General features: G+C 40.9%; 1 protein-coding gene across 1 annotated transcript in view; it reads left to right on the top strand.

The window, feature by feature from the left end:
- Window positions 1-18,560, top strand: part of PTPRN2 (protein tyrosine phosphatase receptor type N2) — a 604,238-nt gene that overhangs the window by 202,599 nt on the left and 383,079 nt on the right. Inside the window, exon 10 of the mRNA XM_081882780.1 lies at window positions 4,444-4,530. Coding sequence (XP_081738906.1) covers window positions 4,444-4,530 — 87 coding nt within the window. The remainder of the gene's footprint in view (window positions 1-4,443; window positions 4,531-18,560) is intronic.

The following is an 18,560-nucleotide window of genomic DNA, read 5'->3' on the forward strand; positions in this document are numbered from 1 at the left end:
CACAGGTAGGCACTGTCATGTGACAAAGACACATGAGAGCAGAAGCAGCAAAGCAGGCTGGGAAGTGCTGGGACTGCACAGTCATTTGGGCCTACTAAAGTTATTCAGGCCTAGCTGCTAAGTGTTGAGTCATTCTGACATGTGACTTAGCCAGCCAGTTTCTCTTTTGTGGTCTCTGTAAGATTTCGTGAGAGTCTGTCTGCCTCAGCTGTGAACAGAGTCAGTATGTAATCTCAGTCAAACTGTTTGGAACCATGTTGTTTATGAAGAAGTTTATTTTAACTCAGTAAAGCTTTTATTCTTTAAAACTCTGCATTATTAATTTACGCTGCACGTCAGGCACATGGCACAGTCACCAACTACCTGTGCCTTGTGCCCCTTACCCAGCGTGCCCACCCACTATGCCAGTGTTTTTCAACCACTGTTCCACGGCACACTATTGTGCCGCGAGATGTTGCCTGGTGTGCCATGGGAAAAATTGAAAAATTCGCAAGATTTAAAAATAAAGTATTTTATAATTTTTCATATTTCTGTTTACTTACTATTTCATAATAAAGTAATTATAAAATACTTTCTTTGTGTTTATTTGATTCCTATTCAAGAGAATTACTTTATATATAGTCAATATAGGCACAGAGTTAATTTTTTTAACATTTTCTAATGGTGGTGTGCCTCGTGATTTTTTTCATGAAATAAGTGTGCCTTTGCCCAAAAAAGGTCGAAAAACACTGCGCTATGCCATACTTCTCCCTACTCTGAACGCCTTTGCTTGCCTACCCTTGCTCTCCCCTGTTGCTCTCCCTCTCTTCCAAGGCACATTCTACACCTTAAAAGAAAAAAAACACAGGCCCAAATTAAAAAAACCCACAGATTAAAAGCCGTTTAAAAACGTTTAAAGCATTGTAAACAGTTGGGGCAGTAACACCAATAGCAAGAGCCCCCAACAGGACCCCCTAGACACTGCCACAATAAAAACACATAATGAGGATTTTATTTCTGTTTTGTTACTAAACGCAACAGAATTGTTTCTGAGGTTTTCTGCCCATCACTGAAAGACTGTGATAGTTTTTTCTCTTGTGTGGGTTTTTGCAATGAGAGAGAGAGAGAAAAATATATGTGTGTGTGGTTGTTTAATTTGGGCTTACCTGTGTTCCAGAAAAGTAATTAAGGCTAGTGTAATGACAATATTGTGTTCATTTCTGCCTCTCGCCTTCCTGAGGGTGTTTGTAACGCTGCTGGATATTAGCACCGGAATGCTCCGATCAGCCTTGGTACGGTTGCTTTTGCAACTCGCTTTGACATTCAGTTTTGATTTTGTAGCCTGCAGAGATATTACAGTTTTATGCGTACAAATGATAGGAAGGAAGGAAATGCCAGCAACGTATTGTATGACTTTTCTTGCACCTCTGGGCAAAAATAATATTACAGTGTTAAAAAGAGAGAGAGGGAGTGAAAGAAGCCCACTCCACTTTCTGACACCTCTTGTCTCACACACATTTGAACCACTGTCCTCGGGAGTGAAGGATCTAATTAACACACAAGCCCCCGAGTTCCTGTGACAGCCCTGCTTCCATTGCGACTTGTGAAGAATCAAGAGTTCTACCCCAGTACCTAGTCTTGAAATTCAAGGGTGACTTTTTAATGAATAACCTAGGTACAGCATTTCCCCTCCCTGTGGAAATACTCAAATAACCCTTTTCAAAAACAAAAAAATGGAAACATCATTGTATTACACGTTTGGAAAAACCATATATTTAAATACTAGCCTAGAGGGAGTGCCACCTGTGGCACAGTGTCCCTTGAATTATTTTTGGGGAGCGGCTGCATGAGGTTTGGAAGAAATTAAGAAATATTACTTTCCTAGCTGGGGTCCAAAGAAGCTATTATATCGATAGATATTCCCTCAGAGTACTGCACACGTTCATTCAAAGGTACTTTAAACAAAATGTGAAGAGCAGTGTTCCTCAGCATAATATGCAACTTGTACATCACACTACTGATTTAAAATCCATGTTGCTTTCTAATAATAGGTTGGTGGTGATGTGGGAAATATATTGTATTGCAGTAATTAAAAATAAGAACCTGAATGGGCTGGTATGTTTGTGTGTTTTATTTCGACCCCAGCTCTCCCAATGGGTTATTTACTTGAGTGATATCTACGAGTGCTGTTTGTTTGCTTTGTAGCATTCTATTTCAACCTATTATGAAATTCAGATATAACTCTTAATACCACTACACCGAATTTTTAAGTAGTGTGCTCTGACATCTGATGCCATACATGGGATAAAGCATGTTCTCCTTCATGGAGAGCACGTGTTGCGGTGGGGGCTGCCAGGACACTCCAAAGTTGGTGGGCGGCTAATTGATTGTTGGCCACTGATGCGATTGGGGCTTCCCTTGTTGTTGGGAAGAAGTTAATGCTGCCATTTATTGATTGACAGCCAGAAATAGTAAAACTCCTTGCACGAGGCTAGGGCTTCCTCTTTTCGCCCGTGCAGTGGATTGCCCGTCCCTCCCTCCCTAGAATAGGGTTGTTCGCTTTGACCTTGCTATGCCTGTCATGGGGTCGTCTGCTTTGGAGCGGGGGCTTGGTAGCAATTTGTCCATCTGGCTGATTGGCTGGGGCTATTTGGTTTTTGCCTACTGCGTAGCAAATCGTCACAACTTGTAAGGTTCGCGCTTAGGCATTGGTTTATGGTTTGGTTGGTTGAGGGGCATGGATTGGCTGTGCCTGACCCTCTAATGCTGCTGCTGCAAGGGATTCCGTTAAAGGAATTGGGGGCTAACTATTGCTTGTCCACTCTGTCAAGGGGGCTCGGGCCATAGCAATGAGCTCCTGGTTGCATTTGGGGTGAGGGCAGGTTCCCTGCTCCGCGTAACCCCCAAGTGTATTCCCCCATTCTGACTTTCACATCGTGCGGAATGTCAGTCTGTCCCCCATGGTGGGGGCAGATAGTCGCAACCAATGCCTAAGCAACCACTCACAAATTTGTATTTTAATAAAGTTGTGGCCAAAATTATGCCAAAAATCTTAAACAAAAATTTCTGTGTGATGTGTGAGTTATTGGGGTGGACCTGGGGACCTCGACACGCAAAGTTATAAAGTATAAATTCCCTAAGGACTGCTTTATGTTAATTTTGGGAAGTGCAATAATATTGCAACTGAAGGAGTCATACGAAGTAGCTTTCTTGACTTTAATTATTATTATTTTGCAGGTTTTCTAAAAAATAAAATAAAACTGATTATTTACTAATACAGCCAGCCCTGCATTTGAAAGTATGTGTGTGTGTGTTGTGTAAATAAATAGATGGAGGTAAATGCTGTGTGTGGGTCAGGTGAATATTGACAATCCCAAACAAAATTTATGAATGTCACTATTTTCTGGTATATGGTGCCACTTGCTGGAAGCTAAACTGGTGTATGCCAGCAAACTCAGTGACTAACAGCATTCACTGAAGATATCTGTGCTGATACTGACCAAACCTGTATCTTTATAATCTTGATTTGCAGCTAAATCTGTTTCTCAAATGATGGTGGCAAAGTATTGCTATCAATAATAGTAATAATAATAATAATACCCTGCCCACCTGGGCAGCTTACAGTATGTATAAAAACATAATAAAATGTCAAACATTAAAAACTTCCCAAGACAGGGCTGCCTTCAGATGTCTTCTAAAAGTTGTGCAGTTCTTTATCTCCTTGATATCTGATGGCAGGGCGTTCCACAGGGAGGGTGCCACTGTCGAGAAGGTCCTCTGCCTGGTTTCCAATTAAAAATATAATCAAAAAGCATGATATTGAGGAAGACTAGAAGGCTCAAAGACACGTTTTTTGAGCACCACACACACACACACACACACACAGAGAGAGAGAGAGAGAGAGAGAGAGAGAGAGAGAGGAAAATTAACTTCCATACCCTCAGCCACTTTTCAGGACAGCGCAGTTAGCACTATTGTTTGTTCTTGAATATTATAATGTTTGTTCCTCCTTTTGCTGGGCACGAATTCATTTCAGAAGCAAATGAATTGAAGAAGAAATGTCTTCCCGTGACCACTTCATAGTGTCCTGTAATTTGACATTCATTTGTTTGTTTCCAACCTCATCTGGCTCTCTTCCTCCCTCCCACTTTTTTTCCCTTTCCATTGAGGACCAAGATGAACTGGTCGCTGCATCATTGGGCCCATTACACTTCCTAACAATTCCATTTACACCTTATTGTTTGTCTTATTGCTGGAAAATTCAGGTGATTCATCATGCCTGAGGAAGCACCTGATCCCATTTCCCTCGATATCGCAATTGCTATGTGACAGGAATACAGTTAAGCGTTGGCTTCGAACCACCTAACCGTTCCAAGGTGATAACTCTTTTGGGGCTTTTAGCCTCTCAAGTATTGATGAGTTCCATTTTTCGTAATGCTGTGTATTCTTGCTTTCTTTCAACAGCCCACTGAGCGAGGAAAAGGGTTTGGAGTTAATAAAGCAAGTTGCTGCCCAGCTGAAACTGCAGATGACGGCCTTTGCTGATATCAAGTAAGTGCACAGAGTCCAGCCCTTCTATTAATCTCATCTTAATTCCTAGATTGCTTCAACACTAACGCCCATCCTCAGCCACAATAATGCAATGGTTCTGAATTGTTATAAGGTACATTGCTGATATATGCTTTACTCCCCTTTTCGTAATAGAGGGGGGAGACCCAATAAATTGGTTGGTAGCAGGCTCAGGTTATAGAAAACAGGGTGCCTCTTCAGACAATGCCTAATTAACTCTTAGAATTTACTGCCATGATCTTTTTTTTTTTTAAAGTTAAGACGAATTCACAGAGGATAGGTCTATCAACAGCTATTAGTCATGAGAATTACAGTGAAGTTTTCATTTTAAAGTTCAGCCTGAATTATCTCTCAAGGACCACCCTCTTCCAGCCCTGTGACTCTGATTGTAGAAGAGAGACTGCTAAATATAAATTAAGTAGATAAATAAATAAGAGCGAAGCGAAATGTCACTTAGTAGAAGGACCTGAAATATTTTCCTTGTAGCATGAATTTATTTTACTCTGGATTGTTTTTATGCGACATTTTAATGTGTTGTAAACCGCTTTGAGATTTTTTGGTTCTATTATGTCAAGTAAATGGACAAATACAGGTGGTTCACCTGCACTCTAAGCCAGGCATCCCCAACCTTCGGTCCTCAAGCTGTTTTGGGACTACAATTCTCATCATCCCTGATCACTGGTCCTGTTAGCTATGGATGATGGGAGTTGTCGTTCCAAAACAGCTGGAGGGCCAAGTTTGGCCATCACTGCCATAGGAGCTAAGAACATGCTTCAAGCAGAGAGTATGTTCCCTCCCCACACATCATTGGAAGTCATGTCATCTGTGTTTGTGTGTGTGTAGAAGTGCAATAGAGTGTCAGTACTGGAACTGAGGCTATGCCCAAGCAGATTTTTCTGTGTGCAGGATTGGCACACTAGCTTCTGTATTTTCTGTTTTATCCCTCATAGATCTTCATTTCTAGTCTGCCACTGGACAAACTTGTTATTTTGTCTCTCCTCTCAATCACTGCCATGCTACCTTTCCCCATTCTGGGCACATGTATACAGAAAATGTCCACATGTGTGCCTTTATTCCCCTCTCCAGTGTCTAGAACAAACGTTTCCAGTTTTTTAAAAATTGATCATTCTATATAAACCCAGCAGTATTGCAGGTAGCACTGGGTTGGAAGGGGATGTTTCGCTTTCCTAAATAGCATTTATTTTTGAGGGAGGGGAGATTAGGCACAAAAAATGAACGTACTGTATTTCTTAAAAAATAAAACAAAACAAAACACTGGTTTGGGGGAGTGATGGGGCAGATATATAAGAAGAACGGCTGTTGAAAATAAAAACTGCATCCCTGAACAAATGCTATGCCAATGCCAGAAGAAGCAGGTCACTTGCAGGTTTGGCTTCAGCCATTGTGGGTGAGGCTAGCTAGGCAAGGGACAAAGAGGAAGAAGTCTATTTCTGTCCGTTTTGCATGAGAACAAGACGGAAGGGGGATGAGTTTAAGAGACAGCTTGGTGGTGGTGGGGAGATTGTTATATTTTTAAAAGTTTTGATAAATAAATAGATCAATAAATAAACAAAGGCCAGCCACCATCTCTGCCGGCAGCCTTTGTCCACAGTGGCCTCTTTCTTTCCTCTTCTTTGTTACAGCTGATGAAAACAATTGTACAGCCTTGTGCATGACCTCCATATTAAATACAGTTTTATAAAGCTGATAAATGTGCTGCCATTACAGCCTCCGGGGTGTGCAAAGTGGGATGTGTGTGTTTGTGTGTGCATAGTTTGCAAACAGCACTATTTTAGCAAGAGCGAGGCAGCGATGGTGGGAATCAGATTTGTAACCCCAAGGCAGTGAGGGATTGTTTCTTTTGGATTTTTCAACAGTATGCACAGGGTCTGCGCTGGATCTGTTGGGTTCTGCGCCAGCTCTGTTTTAGGCTCTGTTTTGGGGGTTTCTGCTGAGGTAGCTCATGCCCACCATTTGAGTAGGTGCATTACTATACTTCTCAGTGGCAGAGCTTCCCTGCTGGTGGAGACTGGTGGAAATAATAATAATAATAATAATAATAATAATAATAATAATAATAATAATATATTTGTACCCCACCCATCTGGCTGGGTTTCCCCAGCCACTCTGGGTGGCTTCCAACAAAAATTAAAAATTCATTAAAATGTCACACATTAAAAACTTCCCTGAACAGGGCTGCCTTCAGATGTCTTAGAAATGTCAGGTAGTTGTTTATCTCTTTGACATCTGGTGGGAGGGCGTTCCACAGGGCGGGCGCCACTACCGAGAAGGCCCTCTGCCTGGTTCCCTGTGGCTTTGCTTCTCGCAGTGAGAATCAGGCAGGGCAGGTTAAAGGGACACCCCTGATGTACCCAAACCTCCTCCTGCACTAGGGACTCTCATGCTACCCGTGATTATACTTAAGTTATCCAAACTGTTTCTGTAGCACATGTGGCATTCGACATGCGGAGTACAGAATTGCAAAGACAAGATGATGAAAACAAGGGTTTGGGCATTTCAGCTTGGAGGCATTTCAGCTTGTTGTTCTGGCTGCCTTCTTGATCCTTTATGAAAGTACTAGTTATGGTTAATCTGTTTTGTTAATGGTTATGTAGCTGTGAAACAAATTCCATTATTTTGTATTACATCATTAGGGATCATTAAAAGAATATTAAAGCGCCAGAATAATTATGCAAGCAGACACAAAATGATAAGTTTGATTTTATAATCCAATTACGAGTGTCTGTGGCCTCTGGTGATTGATTGCTGGACCAATATCGTAGGAGATGAAAGTGGGTGGCAACATCAATAGGCATTCTGTTAGTCCATGTGCCGTTGTTTCTACCACAAATGTGTTTTACGACAACTGCTGTGTTCACACTCTCGTTTACTGCGTTTCCAGTGCTGGGTTTTTAATCCTTGTTTACATGACATTATCCTAACCATATAGGTTTCCTAAACCTTTGACACAAAATACTAGTGCTTGATGTGTTGTTTCTTAAACTAGCTTCACACCAATTGGAGCCATTCCCAATTAACCTCTAGCCAAGTTGTGCACTCCTTGGCACAGGGCGAAGACGTACTTCCCCCAACAGTGCCCCCTGGTGCAAACACACGAGCAGAAATGAAGGAAGCTGTGCTGGTGCGAACAGATAGGTGGGAAAGAGCTGTGAAACGTAATGATGGGGAAAAAACTTCACTGTGTTTTAAGGGGGTAATGTGAACACACACCAATGTCTTTCCTCTGAGAGTTTCTCCTCTCTTAATTATCATATAACGAACTTCTATATAGCAAACCAACCTGAAGTAAATCTGTTTCCTTTAAAAAAAATAAATCTATTTGTGGTTTGCTAGACCTTACTTCCCATGGGTTTATTTTAACTGGGAATTCTATTCTGTATCCTAAAGCATAATAGTAGAGTAAATTGAAATATATGAGACAAACCAATAATAATAATAAAAATAATAATAATAATAATAATAATAATAACAACAACAACAACAACAACAACAACAACAACAACAACAACAACCCAAGGCATAGGAGTTCAGTGAATGTTCAAGTAAAGCCTGTATCTACAACTTGAAAACAGGGCTTACCAGCAGTATTGGTCAAAGATGCTTTGCTACCCAAGACGAAGGGCAAAACGGCACCTCTCCCCACTTCCAAATATAGACGCTGACCAGACTGGCAGCTGAATCTTCCTTAAACACAAGCAAAGAGACAGTATCTTTCAGTGCACCTGAGGGCAGCAAGGTAGCTCTGGGGATGAAAAGCTGCATGGAACACCCAGCTCTGTCCACTCTCTGCCTCTCATCATCTGGTCTGGGAAGGAATCCTTAGACAAGGGGAAGCCTAAGGCAGCTCATTTGGGATGTCAGTTATTTCATATATAATTTTTGCATTTTTACTGCGAGAGAGAGAGAGAGAGAGAGAGAGAGATGCTTGTGGGAATTTTTGCCTCAGGTGCCAAAATAAGTCCGCCAATGTGGGGGTGGCTTTGGCTGTTCTGTCTGAGGCAACAAAATGTCTTCATCTGGTCCTTTTTCAGGTAACTTTTCAGAAATCTTTAGTTTTTCAGCATTGATGAGGTTCATCTTGAAATGCTAATGTGAATCCAGGCATATTTTAGATTTGATATCCCACCTTTCACTCCCTTTAAGGAGTCTCAAAGCGGCTAACATTCTCCTTTCCCTTCCTCCCCCACAACAAACACTCTGTGAGGTGAGTGAGGCTGAGAGACTTCAAAGAAGTGTGACTGGCCCAAGGTCACCCAGCAGCTGCATGTGGAGGAGCGGAGACGTGAACCCGGTTCCCCAGATTACGAGACTACCACTCTTAACCACTACACCACACTGGCTCTTATAGTGTCATGTGAAGTCCCCTTAGCTCGATTCAGAATTGAGCCAACAGTCATGGGCAGTCATAGAATCCAAGAATCCTAGAAGGGGCCACAAAGGTCATCTAGTCTAACCCCTTGTAATGCAGGAATCTTTTTGCCCCACGTGGGATTCAAACCTGTGACACTGAGATTAAGAGTATCATGCTTTACTGACTGAGCTATCCCAGCATATCTTTGGGGAATGGGTATTTTTTACTAAGAGTTCTAAATTGACTTGTAGTGATGGTTGCACAGCACTTGTGCAGAAACATATTTTACTTCCTCAAGTGCAGAATTTCTGAGAGAAATCACATCAGCAGCTAGGAAGAAGTCAAATTTAAAACCAGTGATAACAAAGTGTCTTTTACTGGCTGAAAAACCAGGTTATTTTTTTAAAAAATAATATTTATTAAGAATTTTTTCAAAAGTTTATACAAAACGAACCAAATAACATATACTTTTACACAAACATATTTTCTTCGCTTCTTTGGACTTCCTCACATCTCTCGTTACCGCGTTCCAAGTTTCTCAAGCTTTACTCAGCAAATTGTTAACTTGTATCAACCCTTATATTGAAGTTTCCCAATGTTATATCCCAAATTTCAGATAATTTTACCCAAACCTTATAAACTTAAACTTTAACTTCATATTTATCCAAAATTTGTCTTATCCAATTTTTTCCTTTATCTTCATATTCCCTTTAACTAGTTTAATGGAATCATGTTATTATTAATCTTACATCCTTCTTAACATTCATACAGTTTACAATACTTTTGTAAATAGTCCTTAATTTTTTTCCAGTCCTCCTCCACGACCTCTTCTCACAGGTCTTGGATTCTGCCGGTCATTTCTGCCAGTTCCATATAGTCTATCAGTGAAAAACCAGGTTATAGCCCTCCTCTTCTGCATCTCCTGAGTCCTGTCTCACAGAACTCACCTGTTATGAAGAGTACTAAAACAAGTCACAAATAACCATACCCTAAGAAGTGCTAACTTGGATTTCCCATTTAAATCGCAGGAGATTTCATTTAAGTAGATGCATTTAGGAAATGGGTGAGAAGCCATATAGAAATGATCCATTTGGTCCAGGGTTTCCCAGACTTGGGTTTCCAGCTGCTTTTGGACTACAATTCCCACCATCCCTGACCACTGGTCCTGCTAGCTAGGGATGATGGGAGTTGTAGTCCAAAAACAGCTGGAGACCTAAGTTTGGGAACTCTGATTTGGTCTTAGTGACTAACAGGCCAAAGGAGCTTACACTTCAGTTCCTTTCCCATTCCTGATCGTATGTGATAGAGCTGTATGTACCTGAATTGGCATGTCAGCAGTAGTTTTGCTAAATGGAAGGTTAAAGCCTTTGGTGGTGGTTTTTCTTTGTTTCCTCCCGTTATATTGATACCACCTGAAAAACCCAATCAGCCATTTAATCAAACCTACTCATCCAGAACCTAAACACTGCTGTGAAACTTGGTGTTTCCACTTCATCATGCTGATAGGTTATGACACAAGGCATGTGTTGGTTGTAAAGGTGAACATCTAAGGAAATTATGAGTAGCTTGGATTCAGAATGGTGTGAAATAGGTATATTTAACTCAGCATGCAAATTCGCTTGGTAATCCTAGTTGAATCTAAGCCAAATCTTGCACAATTTGGGTATGCTGCAGTTACTTTTTAATGTGCAGCTATTTGGTGTTTGTGTTCAGCCCAGACAGATGCAACGTCTTTCAGAATAAGGCTGTCTCCTCTCTCCAGGTGCATGCAGTACCTGGCTAATTGTAGGTGAGCAGGAGGTTTTTTTGGGAGGGGAGGGGAGCACAGCTCTCATTTTTTCAGACCAGAAGTTATGGCATCATCTGCCAAATCTCCAGACCAGTTGGTGGTGGACTCTCTTTGCTCTGGCAAATCAATGAATTGATAATGAGGTTTTTATTATTGCCACAGATGGTGATACAGGAAGTAAGAGAATTGGAGAGCCTGAATACTTTCCTTTTCTTTGGTGGTGCATCTACTCTATGCTGGCAATTTAGTTGGTAACCCTTCTTTGCAATATTGTCTGCATTTCTAGTTTGAAGCTAAAAGTTGCATCTGAGCTGACTTAAGAATCTTTTATCAATGAGTTTTACAAGTCAAACACTTGTAAAAGCAGCACTGCTTCCTGCCAGGTAACCATGCATAGCACAGGGTTGTATTCATGCCACATGGTTAATTGGGAGGCAAGCCCAGGTCTCCTGAGTCAAAAACATCTTTCTGTATTTTTGGACTGTTCTTGGGGCACAGCTGTGAGGGCTGCCATTATTAATTCCTGCACTTCAAAATTTGACACTGCGCCACTGCCTAGCTATGATAGGTTACAGAACAAAACTTCAGAGTGAACAAAACCTGAGATTATGTAACCTTATAAACTTTTACAGAACTGCCACCAGCTTCTTATTAAAACAGTAAAGAACCCAAACCTGTAATATAAAAGTACATTTTAGTAGTGTGTCCAGTGGTTGTTTTATGAACACAGGGAAAGCAAAACCCAATTGGAAAAACAAAAACGGAACCCAGAAATATTTCAGAAAGAAGGAAAATAAGGGGCAAAGGAAAGAAAAATAAATAGCATTTTAGCCAGTCTTAATTGCAAGGAATTACTTATTTGATATACCAAGGTTCAAGTGAAGTTTGCATAGTTTCTGACCTGTAAATCTACGTCACTTCTTGAAACCAGCCTTTTCCATACCATTCCTGCCTTTTCCATATATCCAAAATAAATTCATCAAGAACCAAATATCTGTGTTCTCCAACTTCCTTATCCCTCAACTTCTAAACGATGACCCACTCTTTGAAAAAGTAACTGACTTTCCAAAACATGTGAGTAGAAAAATAGATTTCCTCGGGAGCTAAAATCCAATTACTATGTAGATCTTAAAACTTAATTTCATATACAGAATTAGAATTCTAACAGAACTAACAGGATATCTTGGTTAGCCCTTCAAAGGAAGGTTGAACCAGTGAAGGGTAATTATCCTGCAGGAGAATTTCATTTACATCTGTAAAACATATATCAAAGTCCCCAAACAAGTGATATCTCAGATATAAGGAAGATTGGTAATTAATTCAGACTTACTGTCCTGAGGGCCTGTCACTGAATGAAGCAAGGTTAGAAGATGGCTGCTGTTTAGCATCTAACAGATTAGACTTTTCTAATTTCTACACTTGTAGCTGGAATTTCTCCATGAAAAGATGTAATAGATCTACTGTGTCATGATAGCCACCTCATGTTTCACACTGGGGAGTTGCCACACCCCTTTACCATGTTGACTGCCCTTTTCTGAACGTTTTCCAGCACTGAAGGTGAAACGACCAGAACTAGTGAGGTCACACACAATGGCATTATAAAATTGGCAGCTTTATGTTCAATCCCTTTCCCCAATGATCCCTAACATGGAAATGGCCCACTTCCTGCATCATCTTCTTCAAGCTATCCTATATCAAGTCAAGATTTCATTTCCAGTCATTGCCGGTTCAGACCTCATGAGCCTTTGTGTGGAATTAAGGTGCTACCCCCAGTATGCATGACTTAAAGCAGGAGATCCCCCATTTATATGAGCAACATGGTACCTTGTGATAGTTCGAGATTTGTCTGACTTTTGACCCTGAGGTCCATTTTCTTCCTCACTTCATTTAGAGGACCAAGTACAGCCTTAGCAGGCTTTTAAGTTTAACCTGGGAGTCAGAATGGGAGCGGAGGGACGCGGATGGCGCTGTGAGTTAAACCACAGAGCCTAGGACTTGCCGATCAGAAGGTCGGTGGTTCGAATCCCTGCGACAGGGTGAGCTCCCGTTGCTCGGTCCCTGCTCCTGCCAACCTAGCAGTTCGAAAGCACGTCAAAGTGCAAGTAGATAGATAGGTACCACTCTGGCGGGAAGGTAAATGGCGTTTCCGTGCGCTGCTCTGGTTCACCAGAAGTGGCTTAGTCATGCTGGCCACATCACCCGGAAGCCGTACGCCGGCTCTCTCGGCCAATAAAGCAAGATGAGCGCCGCAACCCCAGAGTCGGCCACGACTGGACCTAATGGTCAGGGGTCCCTTTACCTTTACCTTTAAGAATGGGAGCAGGTATTAGTGAAAGAATTCGACCTCACTGAAAGACACATTCCACACTGCACAATTTTAAACACCAGGCATTATTTATGGACTCTGTATTGACGTTATCTATTTCCATATGTGCTCATTCAAAATTATTTATGGAAACCTCCACAAGGTGAAGTCAAGCTTGTATGTGTGACGAGGAATTTCTTCTTCCACCTTGATTTCCACTCACTTCTTGTAATAGTTCCTTACAAACACTTGGTGGGGGGAGAAAAGTAGTAGGCTCTTCTGCTTTTCTCATCCTCTGCTCCCTGCCCATCTTCTAGCATACTGGGAGCCAGTGTGTTATAGTGGTTAAGAGCAGTAGTCTCGTAATCTGGTGAACCGGGTTCACTTCCCCGCTCCTCCACATGCAGCTGCTGGGTGACCTTGGGCTAGTCACATTTCTTTGAATTCTCTCAGCCCCACTCACCTCACAGAGTGTTTGTTGTGGGAGAGGAAGGGAAAGGAGAATGTTAGCCGCTTGATGAGACTCCTTAGGGTAGTGATAAAGCGGGATATCAAATTCAAACTCTTCTTCATCTAGAATGCTAGAATCTAGTAGTGTCCTAGCTGCAAGCAGCCCTGGAGAACATGTTTCTGCAGGATTTCCTGCACCTAGAATGGGCTACCATGGCACTATGAGCACTGGAAAGATTGGGGGGGGGACGAATGAGGGAAGGGGTGAGGAAGAGAGGAAGAAATTGCTGCCACCCCTGACCTGTCATCGTGTTAATTTGGAAGAAGGGAATGGGGTAATGAAGGGAAGGAACATTGTGTGTTGGTGACCTGGATACAAGCCAATTAAAGTGCAAGTCCAAATTAGGGTCTGTCTGGGTACTCATCCCATTTTCTGAATTTGGAAAAATAAATTATTATGATAGCCACAATCTCATCTAGTTTTGACTCCTTTGTTATCTGCTAAATGTGTGCTCCTAGACACCCACCATATTCTAAACTACCGTCTGCTCTTGCGATTCATTTTAAGCTAAAAATATAAGGTTATCCTTCAGTCAGTCATTGCATCCTTATTTCCCTTTCCTGTGTGCTCTGTTCTGTATACAGGATCTCCCTTCCACAAACCTTCCTCTCCCGCCGCCTCTCAGCTGTGCTTGTTTGGGGACTGTGAGCCAGCAGCCCCCTTCTGCCATGCAGAAAGCATCAAGCGGATCATGCCCAATGTTGGCACAGATGTATTGGTGCTGCCGAAATGTGGCCGGTGGATAGCTCTCAAAATAAAAATGCAACATCACACTCATTCAACAGCATCGCACCCAAAAGCCAAAACACATCATAGACCAAATTATTTTGGTGTGTTTTCCTAAATGTATACCACTTAAATTGTTCAAGCTCCATTGCTTAGTGTTCCAGAAATAAATAATTATTGAAGTGCATTGTTTTGTCCCGTGTTTCTTAGGGACTTAATCCTCAGGACTGACAGGAGACTGGCTTAAGGCAGAAGTACATTGATTTGATCACTGTACCTCAGTGCTTTAGCACATTGTGAATAGAGTGACCAGCTGCAAAGGAGGACAAGACGCCAGTATCTAACAGTTACGTAGAACAAGGGTATTTTTCAGGGAAGAGGAAATGCTTTCTGTACAACTCTGAAAGGCACAGGAACCCTCTCCTCCTTTACATATAGTTTTGAACTTCTTAGGCATGCTTTCAGAGCCACAAAACTGTTTCCTTCTGCCATCAGTTCCATGCTTTGTTGCTGACTTTGCCACCAGCAGCGCTTGCTTCTCAAATACTTTTCCACTAGGGGGTATGGCAGACTGTAACTTCACTTCCCTGTGATCTTCCTTTTATGTTTCCCTAATAAGTACCGTACCTACGAGGGAAAGAAGTGTGGTCATATGAAGTTCAGTCCACAATCTATAAGAATTTAAATGGCCTCATTTATAAAAGTAATTGTAGCCCGCAACTGAAAGTGATGCAGGAACTGCTGTATTGATAATGTTGCACCTCTCTCTTTCTGGCTTTCAATTTGTTCATTCATTGATGTGAAATCATAGGCTTGGAATTAGAGCAATAATAATAATTCTGAAGATAAAAAATTGTGCATCGTGTGTGGCAAGGGTAAAAAACGGGGAGAGGAACATAATATCATTAACATGGAATCAAGTCATCCTTGACAAATTGACTGGAACCCACCATAAATGATGATAACTGTCTGCGACGTTGTTCAGAGGCTGATGGTTTTTGTTTAAATCCAATACACAGCTGATATGAAAGTAGCACTACTGAATTTAAAAAAACAAAACAAACCAGCAGAAATTCCACCAACTTAGGGGGCAATTAGTCTGTACAATTCAAGTAATTTGTTTGATCAAGCAAACACTGTTTTGAATAGGATTAGGGTTGCTGTCTTACTATCCTCAATCTGCACAATCACCTTTATATACAATTGCGTTGTTAAATGGATGTAAATTCAGGATAACCAAAATGCTTTATTGAAAATGTGCATGAATGCAACTGACGGTGTGATCTAATTCTCAATTCTATGATTAAGATGCTTTTCTAGTCACTGAAGATACACAGCAATGCCATGCTTCTCAGGCGTTTTGATTCATTTGACCAGCTGGGCTCTGGTGTTTTTATGTTTATGACCTCTTTTTCATCTTGCACAGTTTGTTGAATTTGTGTGTGATGTAATCTGCCCCAAAGGAGGCAATGTTCTTTACTCACCAGCCAGATCATGGGTGATATGTGAGAACAGTTTGTTTGCAATGAAATGCATCAGGTCATAAACACCATTACGCCCTTCAGTGGGAATTAGTATTTAAGAGTGGTGTCAAAACAATTGTGGGTAATATTAGCCAAGCTTCAAGGAGGTGTGGTGAACTGAGTGAAAGAGCAATATCTCATATGTCACTGATGCTGGCATCAAAATTTTCTCAGTAAGTCTTGGGAGGGGGAAGGTTCTTCTGCATCGTTATTTACTGTTTTTTTCTCTTTCCCTTGCTGGCTACACCTTCTTTTATGCGTCAGTCAAATGCTGATAATCCTACAAATAGCATAAAGTAAAGCAGAGACATCACCTTACCAACAAAGGTCCTTATAGTTAAAGCTATGGTTTTCCCAATAGTGATGTATGGAAGTGACAGCTGGACCATAAAGAAGGCTGATCGCCGAAGAATTGATGCTTTTGAATTATGGTACTGGAGGAGACTCTTGAGAGTCCCATGGACGGCAAGAAGATCAAACCTATCCATTCTTAAGGAAATCAGCCCTGAGTGTTCACTGGAAGGACAGGTCCTGAAGCTGAGGCTCCAGTACTTTGGCCACCTCTTGAGAAGAGAAGACTCCCTGGAAAAGACCCTGATGTTGGGAAAGATGGAGGGCACAAGAAGGGGACGACAGAGGATGAGATAGTTGGACAGTGTTCTTGAAGCTACCAGCATGAGTTTGACCAAACTGCGGGAGGCAGTGGAAGACAGGAGTGCCTGGCGTGCTCTGGTCCATGGGGTCACGAAGAGTCGGTCATGACTAAATGACTAAACAACAACAACAACAAAATAGTGTGCTGATCTTGACTATGGGAAATGTAGGCTGAATACCTCACTCTGCTATTAAGTTCCCCAAATGGACATATCACTGTATTTGCTTGACTTTACTCAGAGATTGGTTGTGAGGCTCAAATTGCCATTCTGACCTCCTTGGCTGAAATGTGGGATGTAAGCGTAACAAATAAATCTTGCCACTTGGCATGTATTTACCAATACCACCAACAGTAGGCAAGGCACTGTACAGAATAACAAATTGGCAGAATCCTTCCCAAAGTCAATACGATCAATATTCGTTGTTATCATTTATTACTTTTTATTTTGTGGTATTATATTTCTCTTGCACATAATGAAAAGTCCAATTTTCCCTAGCGCACACACATTCTTATTGAAATGTTTATTCAATAAGAGTTTGAGGCTCTATTAGCTGCTTTAAAATAAAAAAAATCAGGAAAAATTGTTTTTATGAGCTGCTACTTTTCTACTCAGTCAGTTTCCAACATATCCAATACAGAATAAAAGTATGGACAGGTTATGATAATGAAAACTGATGTGCAGAATTCATGTGAAGGAGGTCTGCGTATTATGGGACAGGTAAAGATTTCACTGCTGATATGGTCTCTATTGAAAAAAACTTTGCGTTTATACAAATTGCTATGGGATCTATTCCCATAAGAATGTAAGAACAGTCTTGCTGGATCTGACCAAATATCTACCTTTTACGCCATTTTGTTTCCAGGAGTCCTTTCTCCACCTCATTCTAGGAAGATATATTTAATGACTCCAAAGGAACATATTTTTTTCAGGAAGCGAAGTTTGCTTCTTCTCTCCCTTTTTATGTATGTTAGTGGTAGTAGAGTCCAGGATAGCACTGCAAATGAATGACCTATCAAACTGGCGTATATTTCTATTTCTTCCATACCTTTACTAGTTATAGTGGCACCCAAGTTATAAGTGTTGATAACATGGTATGAGAAGAAATGGACCAAAAATATTTCCTTTTCCGCCACAAACGTTTAACAGTTTCATATGGACACACAATGTTAGCTACAATTCACACCTATCCTGTAGGTTTTTGTTAAATGAAATACTGCATTTTGCTACATTCATCCCCAAACCAGCTTCAATCTGAATTGAGGAAAAGAATAACCTATCTGTGGTTTAAGCCAGTAATGTGTACATAGCCTCATGTTCTAAAGAAAGATGTGGAATTCCCAAATTACTACGTTGTTACCATGCTGCTAAATTTATCTGAATTGAGGAAAAGAATAACCTATCTGTGGTTTAAGCCAGTAATGTGTACATAGCCTCATGTTCTAAAGAAAGATGTGGAATTCCCAAATTACTACGTTGTTACCATGCTGCTAAATTTATCTGGATATAAAAGATAAAGGTGATTCAGCAATTAAAAATATTGAACAAACCTTCTTCTGTGTTCCATCCTCTGGATAATAAAAAAGAAAAGGCAGCTTTTTCTAAAGTGTCAAAATGTTATTAATACCTTACTGTCCACATGGGACAATTACTACAGTAAGATTTCACCTACAACCTTCTTGCTTAAGGAGCTACGCCAACAAGTTTCACAATTTAAATTCCCCTTTTCCAGATAAGGAATTGTCTGTCTATACAAGAAACAATCTTTTTATAGAATTCTAACATACAATTCTCATAAATTGGATGGATTTTGAAACTGATGATGAGTCAAGGCACAAAGATTCCCCAAATACATTATATCATAAAATACATTATATCTTTGACATGTGCTGGGCATAGCACTGAAGCTTTTTGCAAGTAGATGGTTCACGGAATATTTTCATCTACTGTACTAATGTTAATGTACCTATAGATTCTCCTGTATACTGTCTTTAATATTGTACCAGGTGTTGTACCCTGGAAAGGGTTGCTAATATTGTACCAGGTGTTGTACCCTGGAAAGGGTTGCTAAATTAGTTTGTGTTTGTCACCCGAAATTTTAGGAGATACCTTCAAAACTAGAATAACTGGGGA

Source organism: Podarcis melisellensis (assembly GCF_964234715.1).
Source record: "Podarcis melisellensis genome assembly, chromosome: 12".
NCBI classification, from domain to species: Eukaryota; Metazoa; Chordata; class Lepidosauria; order Squamata; family Lacertidae; genus Podarcis; species Podarcis melisellensis.